At 36.6% G+C, this 21,600-nt stretch overlaps 1 protein-coding gene across 1 annotated transcript in view; it reads left to right on the top strand.

The window, feature by feature from the left end:
• LOC115222513 (protein jagged-1b-like) overlaps positions 1-13,260 on the top strand; it is a 35,458-nt gene extending 22,198 nt beyond the window's left edge. The window contains 7 exon segments of the mRNA XM_036511538.1: positions 1,948-2,092; positions 3,182-3,267; positions 8,689-8,802; positions 9,223-9,347; positions 10,771-11,037; positions 11,955-12,086; positions 12,894-13,260. Of these exon segments, the coding sequence (XP_036367431.1) occupies positions 1,948-2,092; positions 3,182-3,267; positions 8,689-8,802; positions 9,223-9,347; positions 10,771-11,037; positions 11,955-12,086; positions 12,894-13,163 (1,139 nt within the window). The 3' untranslated portion in view covers positions 13,164-13,260.
• The last annotated feature ends 8,340 nt before the right edge of the window (positions 13,261-21,600 follow it).

Raw genomic sequence — 21,600 nt, 5'->3', positions numbered from 1 at the left:
GTTTTTTTACTAATTCGTTGCATTACTGTAAAAAAAAAAAAGTCAGAACATTTCACTCAAGAAGAAATACTTACACACACATATGCAGAAGTATATATACATACACATTTTTTTTTGTGTGTGTATGTATATATATATATATATATATTAGAAGAAATAAGGTACTCAGAAATGTGGATGGTTTTACATGTAAATGTAAAACCATCCAGATTTCTGAGTACCTTATTTCTTCTAATATATAATGCCTTTATATCACCTCCAAACCTTCTTATATATATATATGTGTGTGTGTGTATATATATATATATATATATATATGTGTGTGTGTGTGTGTGTGTGTGTGTGTATATATATATAAATATACACATACATACATTTTTTAAATTTGTTTATGGGAAACATTTTGCACATGCATATAAAGCTCCCATTCCATTATGCCAGCCACAGTCAAATGATGCTGACTGGTGAACTAGTTTTTCAAGGTTGCATCAAGTTGTATCAAGTTATAATGTGGGATACATGTAAATTATAATATCAAAAATAATCCTTGGACGAAATTTATAAACATTTATTTATATCGCTACATGTGTTTTCACAAATTACATGTCTCTTAAGATCGTAGTCTGTAATCCTGCGATAATTACAGTGTAGTCTGTAGTATCCGTGAACATCCAGTTGATCATTGCCATTGGTTCATTTCTTCAGGTGGAATTTGTGGAAGCATATGTAGCGATGCATTAAATGTTTATAAATTCCACCCAAGGATTATTGTTATTATTAACATATATGAGAGAGATATGGTGATGAAAACAGGAAAAATAGAACTCAAAATATGAATATATTAATATTTTTAGCAGAAGCAAGAGAGTAATTCAAGGTTTGTGAGTTTCGTGCATTTGATAAATGCTAATGCATGAAACACTCGGATCTTGAGTCATTCTGTTGCTTTTGCTAAATATTGATAAGAATCTATCTATCTATCTATCTATCTCTCTCTCTCTCTCTCTCTCTCTCTCTATATATATATATATATATATATATATATATATGTATGTATGTATATGTATTTTTAACTAATTTGTAATATTTTCCTTGTTTCTAGTCACTATGATGTTGAAAATGATAAATTACATAAGGAAAGATTAATGTTAAAATACAAAATATTAATCTTGTGCATTATTTACAGATTAGGTATTAATTGATATAAAAATTTATTCTGGTTTTTTTTGTATCCATTTTACCATACTAGCATTTGTTGGGGCATCACAGCCAGAAGCCCTTCCTGTTACAAAACCCTTCACTGTTGTGAATATACAGTGTGTTCATCATTGATTGAAACAAAGACAGTGTATTTCAACAGAAATATGGTAACAGAAGAGTTAATTACTCCCATATAGGGTGTGTGGAGGCACATGGCCTAGTGGTTAGAGCAGTGGACTCATGGTCGAGGGATCATGGGTTCGAATCTCAGACTAGGTGATGTGTGTGTTTATGAGCGAAACACTTAAGTTCCATGTGGCTCTGGCAGAAAGTAACGGCAAACTTCTGCTGACTCTTCCGCTACAACTTTCTCTCATTTTTTCCTCCTGCATCTAGCAGCTCACCTGTGATAAATCGGTGTCCCATCCAGGTGGGGAACCTATATACCAATGAAACTGGGAAACCGGCCCTTATGAGCCAGGTATGGCTCAAGAAGGGACAAACAACAACAATGTAGGGTTGCAATTAATACTAATGAGATACTAGTTACTACAACAATAAGGAAAACTTTTTGGAAACTCTTTCTTAAGTTACTAAATTCCTTCCAAATTCTTGACTATTTAAGAAAATCTTTTGAAATAAATGGCCCAAGCATATTTGTTAAAAATATAGACACAAAATGTTAAACAATATTGAATTTTAATTTTTTGTTTTTGTTAAAAAATTATTTAAAATTTTCTTTCAAAGCTTCTTGGCACAGCTGTGATTCAAACCCTTGTCAGAATGGAGGAACCTGTGTCAATTCTGGCGACAGCTTCACTTGTTTTTGTAAGGAGGGATTTGAAGGCAATGTCTGTGAGCAGAACATTAATGATTGCTACCCGTTTCCTTGGTAACTATGCCATATTATTATTATTATTATTATTATTATTATTATTATTATTATTATTATTATTATTGAGTGAGAGAGCAGTGCATGCCATCTAAGTGACACTGGGGTAAAATATACAAAGCCCAGAATACCCATCATGACTACCCATCCGATAAGGGTACACTAGGCACATGCATCGCAACAATATGTGCGCGACAGGGTGATCTCATATCAAGATAAACAGTGCATGACCTTGCAAGTGGGGCCCAGTTAGAATTTTCTTCTGGTCGAGTAACCCATCCCGCTCAAAAGGTCCCTGAATAAGAGTTGTTTAAGGATGTTGAACGAAACACCCATGTTTCCAGAGGTGAATTATTCAAACCCCAAAAAATTCCTCTCATCACATGGCTATGATGCTCCTCCACTACTTCTGCTTGTGATCAGAGATGCACATATCGTCAGCCACTAAGGGACATTCTTAACTGGTTAAGGTCAAACAACTGACAAGCAAATCTGTGGTATTGAGCAGAATATTTGCTGTAGCTCATCTTTTATACCAAGACAAAACAATGTACATGATAACACTTCCAATCAGTTAAGATCAGAAGCCACGAGAACCACTGCTTGGTACTGCATCAGGGCATGCCATGAGAGCCACTGTCTGGTACTGAATCATTATTATTATTATTATTAATATTATTATTATTAGTATTATTATTATTATTATTATTATTCAAATTCCACTGAGGTTGACTTTGCCTTTCATCCTTTCAGGATCATTGAAATAAGTACCAGTTGATCACTGGGGTTGATATAATTGACTTATCTTCTAAACTAAAATTACTGGCTTTCTACCAAATTATTACCACTGCTAAGGTGGTGAACTGGCAGAATCATTGGCATGCCTGGTAAAATGCTTAACGGCATTTCATCCATTTTATATTCTGCGGTCAAATTCTGCCAAGGTCACCTTTTGCCTTTCATCCTTGATAAATTAAGTACTGGGATCAGTGTAATCAACTAGTCCCCTCCCTGCAAATTTCAGGCCTTGTGCCTTTAGTAGAAAGGATTATTATTATTATTATTGTTGTTGTTGTTTTTCCATTTCAGTTACAATGGTGCTCAGTGTATTGATGGTGTAAATTGGTACTTGTGTGACTGTAGCAAAGGCTTTGCTGGACCAGACTGCAGAATAAGTAAGCGTTTCATTCTACCAGCTGTTATTTCATCTTGCATAGGTTCTGTATTGGTTAATGATTCATATCACTTAATCAATGTATACCTGAGTATGTCTGTCTATATATTTGTGTTTATAAGGCGGTGAGCTGGCAGAAACATTAGCACACCGGGCGAAATGCATTGCCATATTTCGTCTGTCGTTACGTTCCTAGTTCAAGTTCTGCTGAGGTCAACTTTGCCTTTCATCCTTTCGGGGTTGATAAATTAAGTACCAGTTACGCACTGGGGTCGATGTAATCGACTTAATCCGTTTGTCTGTCCTTGTTTGTCCCCTCTGTGTTTAACCCCTTGTGGGTAGTAAAGAAATATATATATTTGTGTTTATGTTTAGGTGTTAAAACCCTTTTGGTTCTAGCTTGCCAGAGAGTGCCCTGGTTTTACAATACAGAATTTGTTTTAAGTGATCTAAATTAAAATTTCATGATGATTTATGTTCTAAACACCAGCCTAATAATAAAAAAGTTTATCTTACTGTACTCTACATTATTTTCAAATTCAGTTGTGAGAGAGAGAGAGAGGCAGGTTATGTCAACTGAAATATGGTAACAAAAAGGTTAAAGTGATCTAAATCAAATCCTTCTATCAAAATTTCATGTTAATTTTATATTCCAAACTAACACCAGCTCAATAATGACTGACAAAGTTATTTTATAAAATTCTTCACCATTTTCGAAATTAATTGAGACAAAGATAGCGTATTTCAATAGAAATTTGGTAACAAATACAAGGCGTTGAGCTGGCAGAAACGTTAGCACGCTGGGTGAAATGCTTAGCAGTATTTCGTCTGCTACTACGTTTTGAGTTCAAATTCCGCTAAGGACGACTTTGCCCTTCATCTTTTGGGGTCAATTCAATAAGTACCAGTTACGCACTGGGATTGACATAATCGACTTAATCCGTTTGTCTGTCCTTGTTTGTCCCCTCTGTGTGTAGCCCCTTGTGGGCACTAAAGAAATAAGAAATTTGGTAACAATAAGGTAATTAAAGTGATCTAAATTAAAATCTAGCATCAAAATTTCATGTTAATTTATGTTCTAATCACCAGCCTGATAATAACAGTTATTCTATTAAATTCTATTAAAATATGAAAAAATCAACGAAAATACACATTGCAAATAAAAAAGGCTTTTTATGAAAGGTAATGACAGATATATACATTTAGATGGACTGAGGTAGTAATAAAAGTCATTATTATGAGATGATTATAAGATGATTATATAACCGTCCAACCCATGCTAGCATGGAAAACGGACGCTAAACGATGATGATGATGATGATGATGATGATGATGATATATATAATATATATATATATATATGTATATATATATATATATATATATATTATATATATATATATATACGTTTAAATATTTGTTGTGCAAGATTTTTTATGTGAAGTCGTGTGTTGAAACAGATATTGTTGTATTTAGGAATGGTCATTTTGCCAGTTTAGCCAATAAAAACACACGCACTATATATTTGGTGTTACTTTGCTTTAGTCTTATTTATTTTTTACATTAATCTTAATCTTATTTCGGCCATAAGATTAAGATTAAGATTAATGTAAAAAATAAATAACACTGAAGCAAAGTAACACCAAATATATAGTGCGTGTGTTTTTATTGGCTAAACTGGCAAAATTACCATTCCTAAATACAACAATATATATATATATATATATTTATATATATATATATATATATATATATATATATGCAGTTAAATCTATGTCCAGTCATATAGTGACCAGACATAGACTTAACTACATAAATACATTACTACTTTATGTTTTAGAGTGTGCTGCTTTTTGGGTATATGATACATTGACAATATACTGACGAGCGAAAGCAAAACCTGTTGACAAACACAATACACTTTCACTTATAAAATATATTAAAACTATGTGAACTGTGTGCATTTTCCTTCTTCTATTTTATATATATATTTTGTATCACAACTCACCATGTGGAGGATAATTGAAATTCTTCTCCTCCCCTTTCGTTACTATATATATATATATATATATATATATGTGTGTGTGTGTGTGTTTATATATATATATATGTTTATATATCAATAATGACAAAAGAACGAGAGTTACATAATTAATCATTAAGCATAAGTATAATGAGTTCTCACAGTTGGTTTTTGGCATTTCTATAGCGCTAAGCAGAATTGTGATATATAATACACATACATGCACACGTAAATGTGCATGGGTGTGAGGTCCTCTTTGCATCGCTAACTAATCTCTGTTTGTTACACATCAATTTCGGCTTTTATGCACTTGAAGAGAGTTGAAGGAAATTCGTGTGTGGTGTGTGTGTGTACCTGTATATCTATCTGTGGGAAATCTGTTGTCAGATGAAGTAAGAGCGTCTTACTTATTCCACCTGTTTGTCCTTGACACTAACCTAGTTTACGTCATTTGTACTGTTAGTTGTCTCCTCTTGATCATATTGTTCCCAGTTCTGACTTCTGGCTTGATCTGCCCCTCTCCTTCGCCACCACCACCACCACCTATATGCTGCTGCTGCTGGTGACTACTCTTTACCACAGTACTTCTGTCGGCCAAGTCAACCATGACTACATATCCTATTCACTCACATTTGCATGAGTGCACACTGACACACACACACCACCACCACCACACACACTACACTATTCTTATATACGTTATGAAAGCTATATAAAATATATATATATATACACGCATACACACACATATATATATATATATATATATATATACATACACACATATATAACGGTAAGCTTTATGAAAATAGACAAAAGACGAAGGCAGGTTTACGGAAATAAACAAAAGACGAAGGCAGGTGGAATACAGACAAACAATTGTATTAGTATGGCGCTCAGGAAATATAAATGAAACAAGTCTTTAACGTTTCGAGCCTACGCTCTTCAACAGAAAGATACACAGAGAAAAAAACACAGAAAGAAGGAGAGAAAAAATATGCGTGCAAAAGCTAGCGAATCAACATGGCGATCTGATTTCGGCCAGAAGTCAAAGATCAAACATGAGACGCAAGAGCGAAATTAGGGGAGATAATAGGGTTGAATGACCCCCGTTCAAACATAAGAGTGTGTGTGTGTGAGAAGAGTGTGTGTGTGTGTATGAGAGGTCTAGACATGTGTATGTATATATGATGTGATGTGTAAAGTCGTATGGTATAGTGTAGAGAGAGGAGAAGAAGGGGGGAAGGGGGAGGGGGAGAAAGAAAGGGGAGAAGAGGAGCGGGAGGGGGAGAAGGAAGGAGGGAGGATAGAGGGAGAGGGGGAGGGGGAGAGAGAGAGAAGGGGAGTGAGGGAGCAGAGAGAAGGGGAAGAGGGAAGAAGGAGGGAGGGAGAAAGAGGGAAGAAGGGAAGAGGAGTAGGGGTGAAAGGATGAAGGACTGAAGAGAAGTAGGGGTCGGGGGGGAGGTTAGATGAGGAGGGGGAGGGGGGAGAGTTGAGACCAAATGGCATATAAGAGCGAAGAGAGAAGATTAATTCCTGTTCACGGCGCAAACGGGAATCCGGATGGCCTCTGTGTAAGGACAAACCGAACACAGACAGGTGTTGCAAGGAGTGACCGGTGGAGCGGAAATGGCGTGAGACCGGTGTGTCGTTCGCAAGGTGGATGTCACGAAGGTGTTCCGCGAACCGGTCAGCCAAGCGGCGTCCCGTTTGTCCGATGTACAGGGAATGGCAGAGAGAGCAAGAGACGCAATAGATAATATTGCTGGAGGTGCAGGTGAAGGAGTTGATGATGCGAAAGGGTCGATGATGGGTGCCAGTGAGGAGGGTGGTGTTGGAGAGGTAAGGGCAAGTGCGGCAACGTGGGCGGGAGCAGGGGAACGAGCCAGGTTGGGAGGTAGGGTCAGGGAAGGAGCTATGGACCAAAAGGTCTCGAAGGTTATGGGCTCGTTTGAAAGAGGGGAGGGGTCGGTTAGGGAAGAGGTGTGAAGTGGACGGGTCGGACTGGAGATGACGGAAAGCTCGAAGAATGGTGCGTTGGAGAGGTAGGGTCGTGGCGTGGTAAGTGAGGGGAAAAGGGAGGCGGTAGACTACAGGGCGGGTTCGGGGAGAGAGAGCAGATACACGGTCCACGGAACGTGCTCTGGCAAGGGTGGTGTGGATAGTGGTGAGGGGGTATCCACGTAGGATGAAGTGGTGAGCCATACGTTGAGACTGAGTCTCAAAGTCATGGTCGTCACTACAGAGCCTACGTCGACGGAGGAATTGGGAATAGGGGATGGAAAGCTTGGTGTGTTCTGGGTGGGAGGAAGAGAAGTTGAGGTAAGAGTGTGAGTCTGTGTGTTTGTAGTGAATGGAGGTGGTAAGAGTGGAGTGAAAAATGCTAACCGAAATGTCGAGGAAGGAGACAGAGGTGTAGGAGATAGTGGAAGTGAAGTGGAGGGCTGGATGGAAAGATTGAACAAAAGAGAGGAAGGAATCTAGATGTTCACGGGAGAGTGAGGTGGCACCGATAATGTCGTCAATGTAACGACCATATAGTTCAGGAGTGGGACCAGTGAAATTAGAGAATATTTGGGCCTCAACATAGCCAACGAACAGGTTCGCATAGTTGGGGCCCATTCGCGTTCCCATGGCCACTTCCGAGACCTGATGGTAGAACTCGCCCGTGAACGAGAAGCAGTTAAGAGTAAGGACAAGTTCGGCCAGACGAATGAGTGTGGAGGTGTCAGGTTCAGGGTTGGAGCGGAGGTCAAGAAAGTGTTGAAGTGCCTGCAGTCCTTCGTGGTGAGGGATAACGGTATAGAGGCTCTGAATGTCCATAGTAAAAAGGATTTTGGAGGAGCCGGGAGGAAAGGAGAAAGAGTTGAAAAGCCAGAGAGCATGGTTGGTATCGTGGATGTGGGAGGGAAGAGATGCCACTAGGGGGGCAAGGACACGGTCGAGGTATTTAGAGATGAGCTCCGTGGGGCAGTTACAGGCGGAGACGATGGGGTGGCCAGGGTTGTTGGGTTTGTGGATTTTGGGGAGGAAGTAAATGGTGGGGGTACGTGGGGTTCGCACAATTAGGTTGGATGTGGTGTGGGGGAGACGGGAGGACGAGATGAGGTCGCGGACAGTAGAGGATACCGTCTGTTGGTAGCTACGTGTGGGGTTAGAGGACAGAGGGGAGTAGAAGGAGGTGTCATTGAGTTGGCGGAAAGCCTCGGCCCTGTAGAGATGCATGTGTATCTGTGTGTGTGTGTGTGTGTGTATATATATATATATATATATGCATATGTATCTGTGTGTGTGTGTGTGTGTGTGTGTATATATATATATTTACAGGAATGTAAAAACGGTGCTGTATATAAAAAACATTTTAGAGTAACATAATAACTCATATTTTTGAAATTGCAGATATACAAGAATGTACTTCGAATCCATCTGCTTTTGGCAGTACTTGCATTGATGAAATTGGTAGCTATAAATGTATTTGTCCTCCCGGAAGAACTGGAAATCAATGTGAAAATGGTTAGTCATGTATCTATGTAAACTTGTTAATTAATCAAAATTAAATTTCTGTTGTATTTAAATCAATCCTTTAGCATTTAAACTGACCATATCTGGCCAAAAATATTCTACCTGTTTCGTGTTCCTACTGACCAGATTCAGCCTCTCACCAACCCCGTAATGTTCTTTTGAAACTAAACGACCACATCATTGAAATCTCAAAGCTATGAGATAATGTATGATTAATTCAAAACAATATGAACAAATAAGCATTACATCTGACAGAATAATGTAAATGCTAAAGGCTAAAACATATACCTATATAAACAGGTTCTGGTGGGTCTAAGGATTAACATATCTTTTTGGTTACAAGAGCCTGTCTTAATTCCAATAAAACATTTGGTAATTCTTTCAGTTTTTTCTTTTCTGTTATATTTTCAGTTATTGGACATTTGCCTTCTCCTAATTCCTGTATTTTCAAACAACATGCCTACTCTGACAAAAGCTCATGGAAACATGAGTGCAATTCTTGTCATTGCAACAACGGTCGCGTTCATTGTACAAAGGTAAGGAATTTATCCTGTAAACCCAGCAAGTTGTTGTTACATATTAGTTCTACTGCTGCTGTTGTTGTTGTTTAGCACCACAAGTCAATCCTGATCTTTGGTAAAAGACATTCCAGCCATGAACCTCCTATCTTTTTCCCTTGCTCATAGAGTACTCTAAACCAGTGCTTCTCAAACTATCTAATGTGGCATACTGGCAGGTTTTTTTTCCAATGTGCCAGCAACTGGTAATATTCTTAGTAATATATTAATTTATACTGGAAACAATATATATAAAAACAACACTGAACACCTTTTTGATCTTCATGTGTCTAACACACGTGGACATGCCTACAAAGTCAGAAAACAACACAGCTCCCATGACTTTCGGAAACATTTTTTCACGCTCAGAGTTGCTGAAGCATGGAACAAACTGCCTGCGTCAGTTGTTGACTGCCATGACACTGCATCCTTTAAGGCCCTCATGCTTTCCGAAATCCGCCGAAACTACACCTGATTATACATACACTTTAGATGAGTTGTAGTGCACCTGAGCACTGTACACAATGTTTTTTTTTATTATTATTATTATTATTATTATTATTATTATTATTATAATGAATATAATAAAAATTGACAATTTTTTAAAAATCCATGCCAAATCAGACTAGAGCCTGGTACAGCTTTCCAGCATGCCAGCCCAGTCAAACCATCCAACCCATGCATGGTCAACAGATGTTAAATGATGATAATGTATATATATAAAAGTTCCCCTTCAATCATGAATGACCATGGGATTGCACCTAGAAAGTTCCCTTCTGCGGCACAAAGTTTGTTTATGGAAGATCAGAAGTTGTCCATGCATACCAGCCTCCCTTCTCCATGCCACCAGTGTTATCCAAGAGAAAGGCAAAGGCCAATACAGCTTGGTACCAGTGACATCACAACTCATTTCTACAGCTGAGTGAACTGGAAGAACATGAAATAAAGTGTCTTGCTCAAGAACACAACACACAGCTCAATATATATATATATATATATATCTGTGTCTGTTATCATTTCCTTGTGAGGACATAGCAAAATAAATTGCAAGCATTACCATTGTGTGAGCAGTGTCATTCATTTCCAGTCTTCTGCAAGGTCATGTCCAGCAATAGGAAACAAGTGAAAGTTGGTGACAGGAAGAGCACCCAGTTGTGGAAAATCTCAACAAATTTCATCCAACCCTTGCAGGCATGGAAGAGAGGGAACATTAAAACAGTGATGATGATATAATTCATGCCATATTAATTGTAATTTAACTAGTATTGTGGCATTAATTATTATTATCATTAAAATATTTCTGGAATCATCCGGTCCATAATATTTTTTTCTTTTTCTTTTTCTTTTGTTTTGTTTTGGTTTGTTTATGAATATTATCATTGGAATATTTCTATATTTGAAGGTTTGGTGCGGACCCAAAAACTGCTTGAGCCATCCAAATGTTTCTGAGCCAGTCGATATATGTGCACATGATGAAACGTGTGTTGTAAAAACAACACAGACATGCTTTACACCACCCTGCTTGCCTTGGGGTCACTGTAAACATATATCAAAGATTGAAGATTCTGCTCCCAGAGATATACAAACCAACTGTATACCAAATGAAGCAAAAATCAGTAATAACTGTGCAAAAATCAACCTTCTCTTTGACAAATCTCGGATGCCAAAAGTAAGTTGGAATTAAATTCTTCTCTGGGTAAAAATTCATATTACTCAATGACACTGCTGCCACTTCTGTTAGATTTTCATCTGTTGCTGATATTTCTGATATCATAACAGATGCTATCTCAGGATGAACACTGCAGTAAATTAAGATTTCACTAATATATCTGCTTTATGTATGATACACCTATTGCTATTTTAACCTAATACTCTTTCTGTTGCATGTTACAAATTATTATGGGGTTGATATAATTGATAAGTCTCCTTCTCTAAAATTTCAGGGCTTGTGCCTTTAGTAGAAAGGATTATTATTATTATTATTATTATTATTATTATTATTATTATTATTATTATTATTAGGGTGTGTGGCCTAATGGTTAGGTTGTTGCATTCACAATTGTGAGATTATGGTATCAATTCCTAGACCAGGTGATATGTTGTGTTCTTGGACAAAACACTTTGTCTCATGTTGTTGCTTTGCAATCATTTTTAACACCTGACATGTGGTCCGCCATGCATTTGAGTGGGCAATGTTTATTTAATGGAGAGAGTGAGTTAATTAATATACAGCACATACATTTGATTGCTATAAAACAAATCATTTGTGCCAGTCGTCAGGCAAAATATGAACACTTATACATCATCTTTGACTGGAGACTCCATCATCGTTGTTATGGCATTTACAACATGGTTTCAAGCTGGTTTTCAGGAATTTAAACACATCAGTTTTCAACAGACTTTTGCAATAGCTGAAAAGTTCTTTGAAAATCATGGTGACCAAATTCCTGAAAACTAAGTAATAAGAGGCACCAAAGGAAAATATGAAACTTTACAAAGAAATTTTAAAATTCACATGTTGAATCTGAGTTTAGTAATTGCCAGTCTGTAGACCTGACTATTACAATTGATTCTTTTATTTTACAGGGTGTATCTGTTGGCAATATCTGCAGTTCTCTTCGAGCCTTCCCCAAAGTGCAAGCTTATGCCAAGAAAGAAACGATTATTATTCTATGTGCTATCCAACTTCGAAGAGCTGACTCCATTGAAATTACACTGGTAAGTTAACTTTTGTTCCTATCTTTTATTTGTTTCGGTTAGTAGACTGTGCCCATGCTGGGGCACTGCCTTGAAGAATTTTTAGTCAAATGACTTAACTTCATGGTACTTATTCTATTAGTCTCTTTTACTGAATCACTTAGTTATGGGTATGTGAACGCATCAACATTGGTTGTCAAGCAACAGTGACACACATACACACATACAATGAGCTTCTTACTGTTTTCATCACTCAGAAGGATTTGCTGGCCTGGGCAAGATCTTTTTGTTTTATTTTATTTATTTATTTATTCATTTTTGTAATGGAAAACTAGCTGTTATGAACTGAATTTGCCCAAGTGGAAACGAAACAGTTTAGCGCTAGCATTGTTGATGCAGGTGAACTCAAAATATAAGGAACTGAAATGAACACAACATTGCACTTTGTGCTGCATTCTAACAGCTCTGGCAATCGTATGCTTGGTAATTACAATTGTTTGCAGGCGTGTTTATATCTGTGTGTGTGCCAAAAGTCATGTACCAAAACATGTGACATTCCTTATTACATTTATTATTATCATTCATTTTGTTCATCATGTACTTGAATACACATTACATGTGTATTCATCATAATTTTAATTATTTTATTCAATTTTTAGAAAAATTGAACCTTGTCTTTCATAATTCCAAATCATATTGAACTTATTTGGCTCATGACTTTGGGCCCACTCCATATATCAAAATATCTGAGCAGTAGAGAGTGCACACTGTGAAATATATTATTGTCTGCATAATATTAATTGCATTCTCTTTTCTTTAACGTTTCAGTCACTGGATATGAAGCACAATGATAATTCAGGAACCCTGATTTCTACCTTAAAAGATCTTGTTGAAGAAACGGCTAATGCTGTCAGTCAAAAACTTGTCAATAGCAGTGCCTTAAAAGCTGTCATCGATGTCCAGGTACAAACTAATATCATCCCCAAAAAACCTTCAGGTAATTTCAAAGGAATTTTCACCTTTGTTTGTTCTTATGTTATAAATTCTTATGTGAGTGGATATTTTGAGTTTATTGATGCCTGCTATTCTAATACTTAAAGAATAAAAAGTTTTGAATGGTACAACAATGTACTATAATATAGACAATGGGCTATTTACCTGTTGTAATTTAGTTATCCATGATCTGATATGATGTTTCAGAATTACATTCCTTCTTCAGATATTCTTAAATAAGAATTATCTATATTATAGTGCATTGTTGTACCATTCAAAACATTTTATTCTTTACAAACAATACTTAGGCATTTAAACCAGCCATATCTGGCCATTTTTCAGCCTCTCACGCCTACCCTGCGATGTCATACTAAAAATGATGCAAGCACATCATCAAAATCTCAATGTAAAAACAAATAAAGCATGATTAATTCAAAACAATGCGCATTCATAAGGATAAAATTTAATTTAATAAATATATTCTCAGACGAATTCATATTTCAACAAAATTGCATCAACAGTTATTTCCCCCTGTTTATTGTTTATGCCTATGTAACAAAGAAAAATGACATCTTGATTCACCCATCCGCCTGTTTTGAAGATAATCAAACCATAATAATGAGTTCGAGCCACTCACCCAATGAGTATTTCTGCCAAATTTGGTGAAAATCCATTCAGCCGTTTTCCAGTAATATATATATATATATAAATATATATAAATATATATATATATATATATATATATATATATAAATATATATAAATATATATATAAATTCCCTCTCCACACACACAAATGCAAATAGAATCTCCGCAGAGGAGAAAAACAAGCCTTACAAAAACTGAAAAATGATAAGTCAATCATTATAAAAGAAGCTGACAAAGGTGGAGCAATAGTAATTATGGATACAGATTACTACAAAGAAAAGATACTGGAGTTACTGAACAACCAGACATACTATAAAGAGGAACCAACACCACCGGAGAAAGCAACAATAAAAAAAATTAGAACTTTAGTCAATACCAGAACTCCTTTACAGATAAGTAGAAAGAGTGTCTATGCAACTCAAGAACCAAAGAAAGCAATTTTTATGGATTACCTAAAATTCATAAAAGCTCTGAAATACAGAGAGCCATAAAGGAACAGAGGAACCACTATATAAGAATACAAAGGCCTGCAGACCTCACAATGAGACCAATAGTGGCAGGACTCCAGGCACCAACACAACAACTAAGCCACTTCATAGATATACTCCTCAAACCTTTATGCCCACAGATACCAAGCTACATAAGGGATGACATAGACTTCCTCACACACAATCCAAATACAGTCCCGAAAAACACCATACTTGCAAGCTTTGATGTCACAAATCTATGCACAAACATACCACACACCCTAGGTCTAGAAGCAATAAAACAATCGATAGAAAAATACAGAGAACTTATAGACGAACGCTTTAAGACAAACTTTATCACCCAAGCCACCCAATTAATACTCGAAGAAAATACATTCTCATCGACAGATAAAAGGCACGGCTATGGGTACAAAATTCGCACCTTCATATGCCAACCTGGTGATGGGTTTCCTGGAGAACAAACTATACGATGAAATAGGGAAAGTCTTCGAACACGACTTCAGAGAAGACATCAAGAAAAAGTGGAAACGCTACCTCGATGACTGCTTCATCTTTTGGAACAGATCAGAGGAAGACCTACGAACATTCCACAACATCCTCAATACGCTGCACCCATCTATCAACTTCACAATAGATACCAGCCACAACGAACTTCCCTTCCTAGACATCAACATCAAAATACACAACTCCATCGTCACAACAGACACCCACTACAAAAAAACTGACACACACCAATATTTAAATTTCCACTCATGCCACCCATTCCACACAAAAAGAAACATCCCATATAGTATGGCAAGACGAATATGTAGCATAGTAACTGATTCACAAATACGATTAATAAGACTAGATGAACTCAAAAACTTCGTCCTAGAGCAAAAATACCCCTTTAAACTAATAGAAAATGGAATCACAAGAGCATTAAAACTAGACATCGCACATCTCAGGACACCCAAAACAAAAATCAAAGAAAACATTATCCCTTTTATAAACACGCACAACCCTGGAGTTACCAACATCTTCCAAACCATACATTCAAACCTACCAATAGCCTTACAAAGCCCCAAAATGAAAAACATATTAAACAAATATAGCATAAAAAACAGTAGACAACAGGACAAAAACCTAAAGAAACACCTAACAAGAGCGAAATTCTCTTCAGAAAGTAAAACGGAATTCTTTGCAAAAGAGTGCGGAGATGGTAGATGTGGGATCTGCAGCAACCCCACCAACAAATACATAGAGGGAAACAGAGAGATGAGATTTAAAAGTGGTTACGTATTCAAAGTAAATGCAGATATGAACTGCAAGACGCAGAACGTTATATACTGCATAACCTGCCCCGCGTGCAAGGAGAATTCTTTGTGCCAGCGAGCCAGGATTCACCGACAACATATTCGGCTGGAAGAACTACGCAAAATACCACTAAGTACACACCTAGCTACGTGTGGAGAAGGAAAATTTAAGATCTTTCCCTTCTACAAATGTCCGAAGAACGACACCTCTTTCAGGAGGAATATGGAAAAATATTTCATAGCTAAGTTCTCCCCCAAATTAAATGGCTGAAATTTTACTCGTCATACATTGAAGGACAAATCTTTCGATTTACAATATAATATAGTAGAACATTTAATATGTGTGTGTATATATATATATATATATATATATATATATATATATATATCATCATCATCATCATCATCATCATCGTTTAGCGTCCGTTTTCCATGCCAGCATGGGTTGGACGGTTCTACTGGGGTCTGTGAAGCCAGAAGGCTTCATCAGGCCCAGTCAAATCTGGCAGTGTTTCTACGGCTGGATGCCCTTCCTAACGCCAACCACTCCGAGAGTGTAGTGGGTGCTTTTTACGTGCCACCCGCACAGGTGCCAGACAGAGCTGGCAAACGGCCACGAACGGATGGTGCTTTTTATGTGCCACCGGCACATATATGTATGTATGTGTGTGTGTGTGTGTGTGTGTGTGTATTACCTGTTATATACATTATATTATTTTTGTAATTTACTTAATCTTTACGTGCCAATTGTCATTTTAATTTTAACCTTCCTATGATATGCAATTTTCAAGATGGTGTAATTTGATTGTTCATTTTGAATCGATAAAAGGTGTTTTTTTTCTAATATTTCATGTATAAGCATGTATATATATATACTGACATTGAAGGACACATCTTTCGATTTACAATTTAATATAGTAGAACATTTAGTATATGTGTGTATATGTATATATATATGTGTGTGTGTATATATATATTGCCTGTTATATACATTATATTATTTTTGAAAATTTACTTCATCTTTACTTTTTAATTGTCACTTTAATTTTAACCTTCCTATGATATACAATTTTCAAGATGGTGTAATTTAGTTGTTCATTTTGAATCGATAAAAGGTGTTTTTTTCCCTAATATTTCATGTATAAGCATGTATATATATATAGTGGTATAAATATCAACACAATTTTTTCCCCTTCCTCCCTTATCTTTCTTTTTCTTTTTTTCTCTCTTCCCGTCTCCAAATACACAGACACACGCACACGCACACATACGCACACACACACACACACACACACACAAACACACACACAGACACACACACACAGACACATATACACACCTCCACAAAACGATCATAAAAAGTGGAAAGAATTCTTAAACCCAAAAAAAGCATTTGACCATTCTCACAATGATAAAAGGAAATATAATTTATGGCCTGCCTCCCCGCCACCACACACTCAGTGACACTGTGAAGTGGTTAAAGCTGAAATTCTTTTTTTTTCCTAAGGCCTTAGAACCCCCTTGGAGTCAATATTCCATCCAGCACAGACCAAAAAAGAAATTCTTTCCTTCATCTTCCCTCTCCCTTCACCTCTTTCTCTTTAGCACTCACCTCAGATACAAACATACACACACACACATACACACATGTTCTCTCTCTCACTTTCACCTCATCCATCATCCTCTTGTACTGTCTTATATTCCTCCCCACCACTACGAAATTCTATAAAATGATCAAAATTCCCCACACAGGAACTTAGTTTGATTTGAAAACCCCACTAGAATGGGAGAAAGCGCTAATGATCTAAGTGATATGATATATATATATAAAAAATGTAATATATAAATAAATATCTGTAAATATAAACCATCCGATCTTCTGAGTACCTCATTTCTTCTAATATAAATATATAATATATATATATATATATATATATTTATATATATATTTATATATATATATATATATATAATATATATATATATATATATATATTATATATATATATATATTTATATATATATATAAATAGATGAGTGTATTTTTACCTTGTTAACAATTAACACGGAAAAAATAAATAAATAGTTACCAGGGCAGCAAAAATCTCACAAGTAAAGGTGTTGTAACTCCTTGTTTATAAAGGTAGAAACTTCGTGTTTACGTTGAATATTTTGAATAATATGAATTTAAAAAATGGAGTTAACGCAGGCGTAATCAAATATTTTTACTTCGACACATGTTTCGAAAATTCCACTGATACTATTTAAAAGAATAAATGGTATAAACAATGCAATCTTTTCAGGAAAGTGAAAAAATCGGAACTCGTCAATAAGACATTTTAGCAAAAAATGATGGATTTGTATAGCGATAGACAGAACGCTATTAATATTGTTTAAAAAAACGTTATATGATATAACGTCATAAGTAGCTAACAGAAACAGTAGGGATATTAATAGTGAATGTTAAATATAATGGAAATTAAAGTTTAAATTATATATAATGATAGAGACTACTTATATGCACTAAATGTATGTTTTTGCCAATGCTTACATCTGTATGCTCGCTCTATAACCGTGTTTACTAGAGTATTTTAGAAAAAATAATGAAAAATAGCTCAGAATTGCAGAGAAGACATAATTTCTTGCCTTTGTCATATGGTATCGAAATTGAGAGAATCAACCATTCTAAATGAAATTGTTCATTGTGGTCTTTTAAATCTCAAATCAGTTTGCTGAGACTGGTACTATTCCGTTTATTTCAGCAAACTGATTTGGGATTTAAAAGACCACAATGAACAATTTCATTTAGAATGGTTAATTCTCTCAATTTCGATACCATATGACAAAGGCAAGAAATTCTGTCTTCTCTGCAATTCTGAGCTATTTTTCATTATTTTTTCTAAAAATACCCTAGTAAACACGGTTATAGAGCGAGCATACAGATGTAAGCATTGGCAAAAACATACATTTAGTGCATATAAGTAGTCTCTATCATTATATATAACTAGCAGTATCGCCCGGCGTTGCTCGGGTTTGTAAGGGAAATAACTATATAAGCATTTTTAGAGAGTTATAGCCAAAAAATAGCAAAAAAATGCATTAAAAATGGAATAAAAAATTATGGTAATTTTTTAAAATCGTTGACTCATCGTAGACATTTTTAGAGAGTTACTTCCCTTATTTAATAGCGAAAAAATGCATTAAAATGGAAAAAAATTATGGTAATATTTTTTTTAAATCGTAGACTCATCGTAGACGCGCGCTAATACCCAGAAGGGCTCGATATGAATCACGACTATAAGATACCCGGTTTTGGTTAAACTGCACCGTTAAATGTGGGAGTAGTTAGGAATCTAAATCGTAGGAGACAGACACACAACCTTACTTTTATATATAAAGATTTGTGCAACAACTAAAACATTCGGTTGTGCAAATTGTTTGCACACGAGACCTGCCCTCTGTGGCGGTTTTTGCCGTTTTTGTGGATCTGTTTCAGCTTTTTTAGCGATTTCTGTTTTGGCGACTTCAAGCCATGAAGTCGTTGTTCTAAAAGAACGCTGGTCTCCTTGACAACGCTTTACGACGTTGATTTCCCTACCCTGCCTTCCCCACAGCTTCACAAGGGAGGGAAGAAGGGGAGGAGCTACACAGTTGCAGGTGCGAGCATGAACGCCAACGCCGCCACCGACACACGAAAAAATTGGAAGAACCCAGACGACAGCTTCAGCCACCACCACCACCACCAACACAATCACCACTACCACCATGAGCACCACCACCACTACGCCCATGACCATCACCACCACCATCACGAAGACCACCACGACCACCACGACCACCACCATCATCACCACGACCCCCACCAACAACAACAACAACAACACCACCACCACAAACACGACGACCACCACGACCACGACCACCATCACCACTACCAGCACCACCGCCACCACCGCTGCCACTACCACCGCCTCCACCACCACTATACTATGCCTCTGCTCTCTCCTTTTGGCTACTAAATCCATTACCATATTTCACAAGTACCATCGTCATACAATATTGCCTTCAAAAGTTTGTGTTTGGATAATATTTTTTAAGTAAAAGTTGTGCAACAACTAAAACATTCGGTTGTGCAAATTATTTGCACGGGAAACCTTCCCTGTGTGGCGTGTTTCCCGATTTTGTAGAATTTGCTTTCGGGCTTTCTTAGCCATTTCTGTTTTGGTGTCTTCAAGCCATGAAGTCGTTGTTCTAAAAGAACGCTGGTCTCCTTGACAACGCTTTACGATGTTGATTTCCTTACACTCCCTTCCCCACAGCCTTTAAAAAATATGCGTTAAAATGGAAAAAAATTATGGTAAATTATTTTTAAAATCGTAGACTCATCGTAGACGCGCGCTAATACCCAGACGGGCTCGATATGAATCACGACTATAAGATACCCGAATTTGGTGAAACTGGACCGCAAAATGTGGGAGTAGTTAGGAATCAAAATCGTAGGAGACAGACACTCACACAACTTCACTTTTATATATATAGACTAGCAGTATCGCCCGGCGTTGCTCGGGTTTGTAAGGGAAATAACTATATAAGCATTTTTAGAGAGTTATAGCAAAAAAATGCATTAAAATGGAATAAAAAATGATGGTAAATTTTTTTAAATCGTTGACTCATCGTAGACATTTTTAGAGAGTTACTTCTCTTATATAATAGCGAAAAAATGCATTAAAATGGAAAAAATGATGGTAAATTTTTTTTAAATCATAGACTCATCGTAGACGCGCGCTAATACCCAGAAGGGCTCGATATGAATCACGACTATAAGATACCCGGTTTTGGTTACACTGCACCGCAAAATGTGGGAGTAGTTAGGAATCTAAATCGTAGGAGACAGACACACAACTTGACTTTTATATATAAAGATTTGTGCAACAACTAAAACATTCGGTTGTGCAAATTGTTTGCACAGGAAACCTGCCTTGTGTGGCGTGTTTCCCGATTTTGTAGAATTTGCTTTCGGGCTTTCTTAGCCATTTCTGTTTTGGTGTTTTCAAGCCATGAAGTCGTTGTTCTAAAAGAACGCTGGTCTCCTTGACAACGCTTTACGACGTTGATTTCCTTACACTCCCTTCCCCACAGCTTCACGAGGGAGGGAAGAAAGGGGAGAAGCAACACAGGTGCAGGTGTGAGCATGGACGCCAATTCCGCCGCCATCGACACACGAAAAAATTGGAAGAACCCAAAAAATATGCTTTAAAATGGAAAAAAAATATGGTAAATTATTTTTAAAATCGTAGACTCATCGTAGACGCGCGCTATTACCCAGAAAGGCTCGATATGAATCACGACTATAAGATACCCGGTTTTGGTTAAACTGCACCGCAAAATGTGGGAGTAGTTAGGAATCTAAATCGTAGGAGACAGACACTCACACAACTTCACTTTTATATATATACATTTAAACTTTAATTTCCATTATATTTAACATTCACTATTAATATCCCTACTGTTTCTGTTAGCTACTTATGACGTTATATCATATAACGTTTTTTTAAACAATATTAATAGCGTTCTGTCTATCGCTATACAAATCCATCATTTTTTGCTAAAATGTCTTATTGACGAGTTCCGATTTTTTCACTTTCCTGAGGAGAAGATTGCATTGTTTATACCATTTATTCTTTTAAATAGTATCAGTGGAATTTTCGAAACATGTGTCGAAAGTAAAAATATTTAATTACACCTGCGTTAACTCCATTTTTTTAATTCATATATATATATATATATAAATATTTTATTTTATTTTATTTTGTCTAGTTTCAGCTCAAGAGCTGTGGCCATGCTGGGGCACCGCCATTTGTTGTGGCTACATGATTTTACTTCATGAATACTTTTTAGCAATTGCCATTTGGTGCATGAGAGAGTTCGATGCAGCTGCCCTCATCTGCACCTCCAGCCGTGAAGTTGGTTCATCTGGGACACCTGACAGGAAGAGATCCAGTTTTATTTTAAAGACATCTTCATCCACCCCATGCAGGTCCCTCAGGTTCTTCGGGAAGATATTGAAGAGCTGTGGGCCTCTGAAGCCCAGGCTATCACAGTATCTTGTCC

The sequence above is a fragment of the Octopus sinensis genome, linkage group LG20, assembly GCF_006345805.1.
Source record: "Octopus sinensis linkage group LG20, ASM634580v1, whole genome shotgun sequence".
Taxonomy (NCBI): Eukaryota; Metazoa; Mollusca; class Cephalopoda; order Octopoda; family Octopodidae; genus Octopus; species Octopus sinensis.
This window is presented reverse-complemented; position numbering and strand designations above follow the sequence as displayed.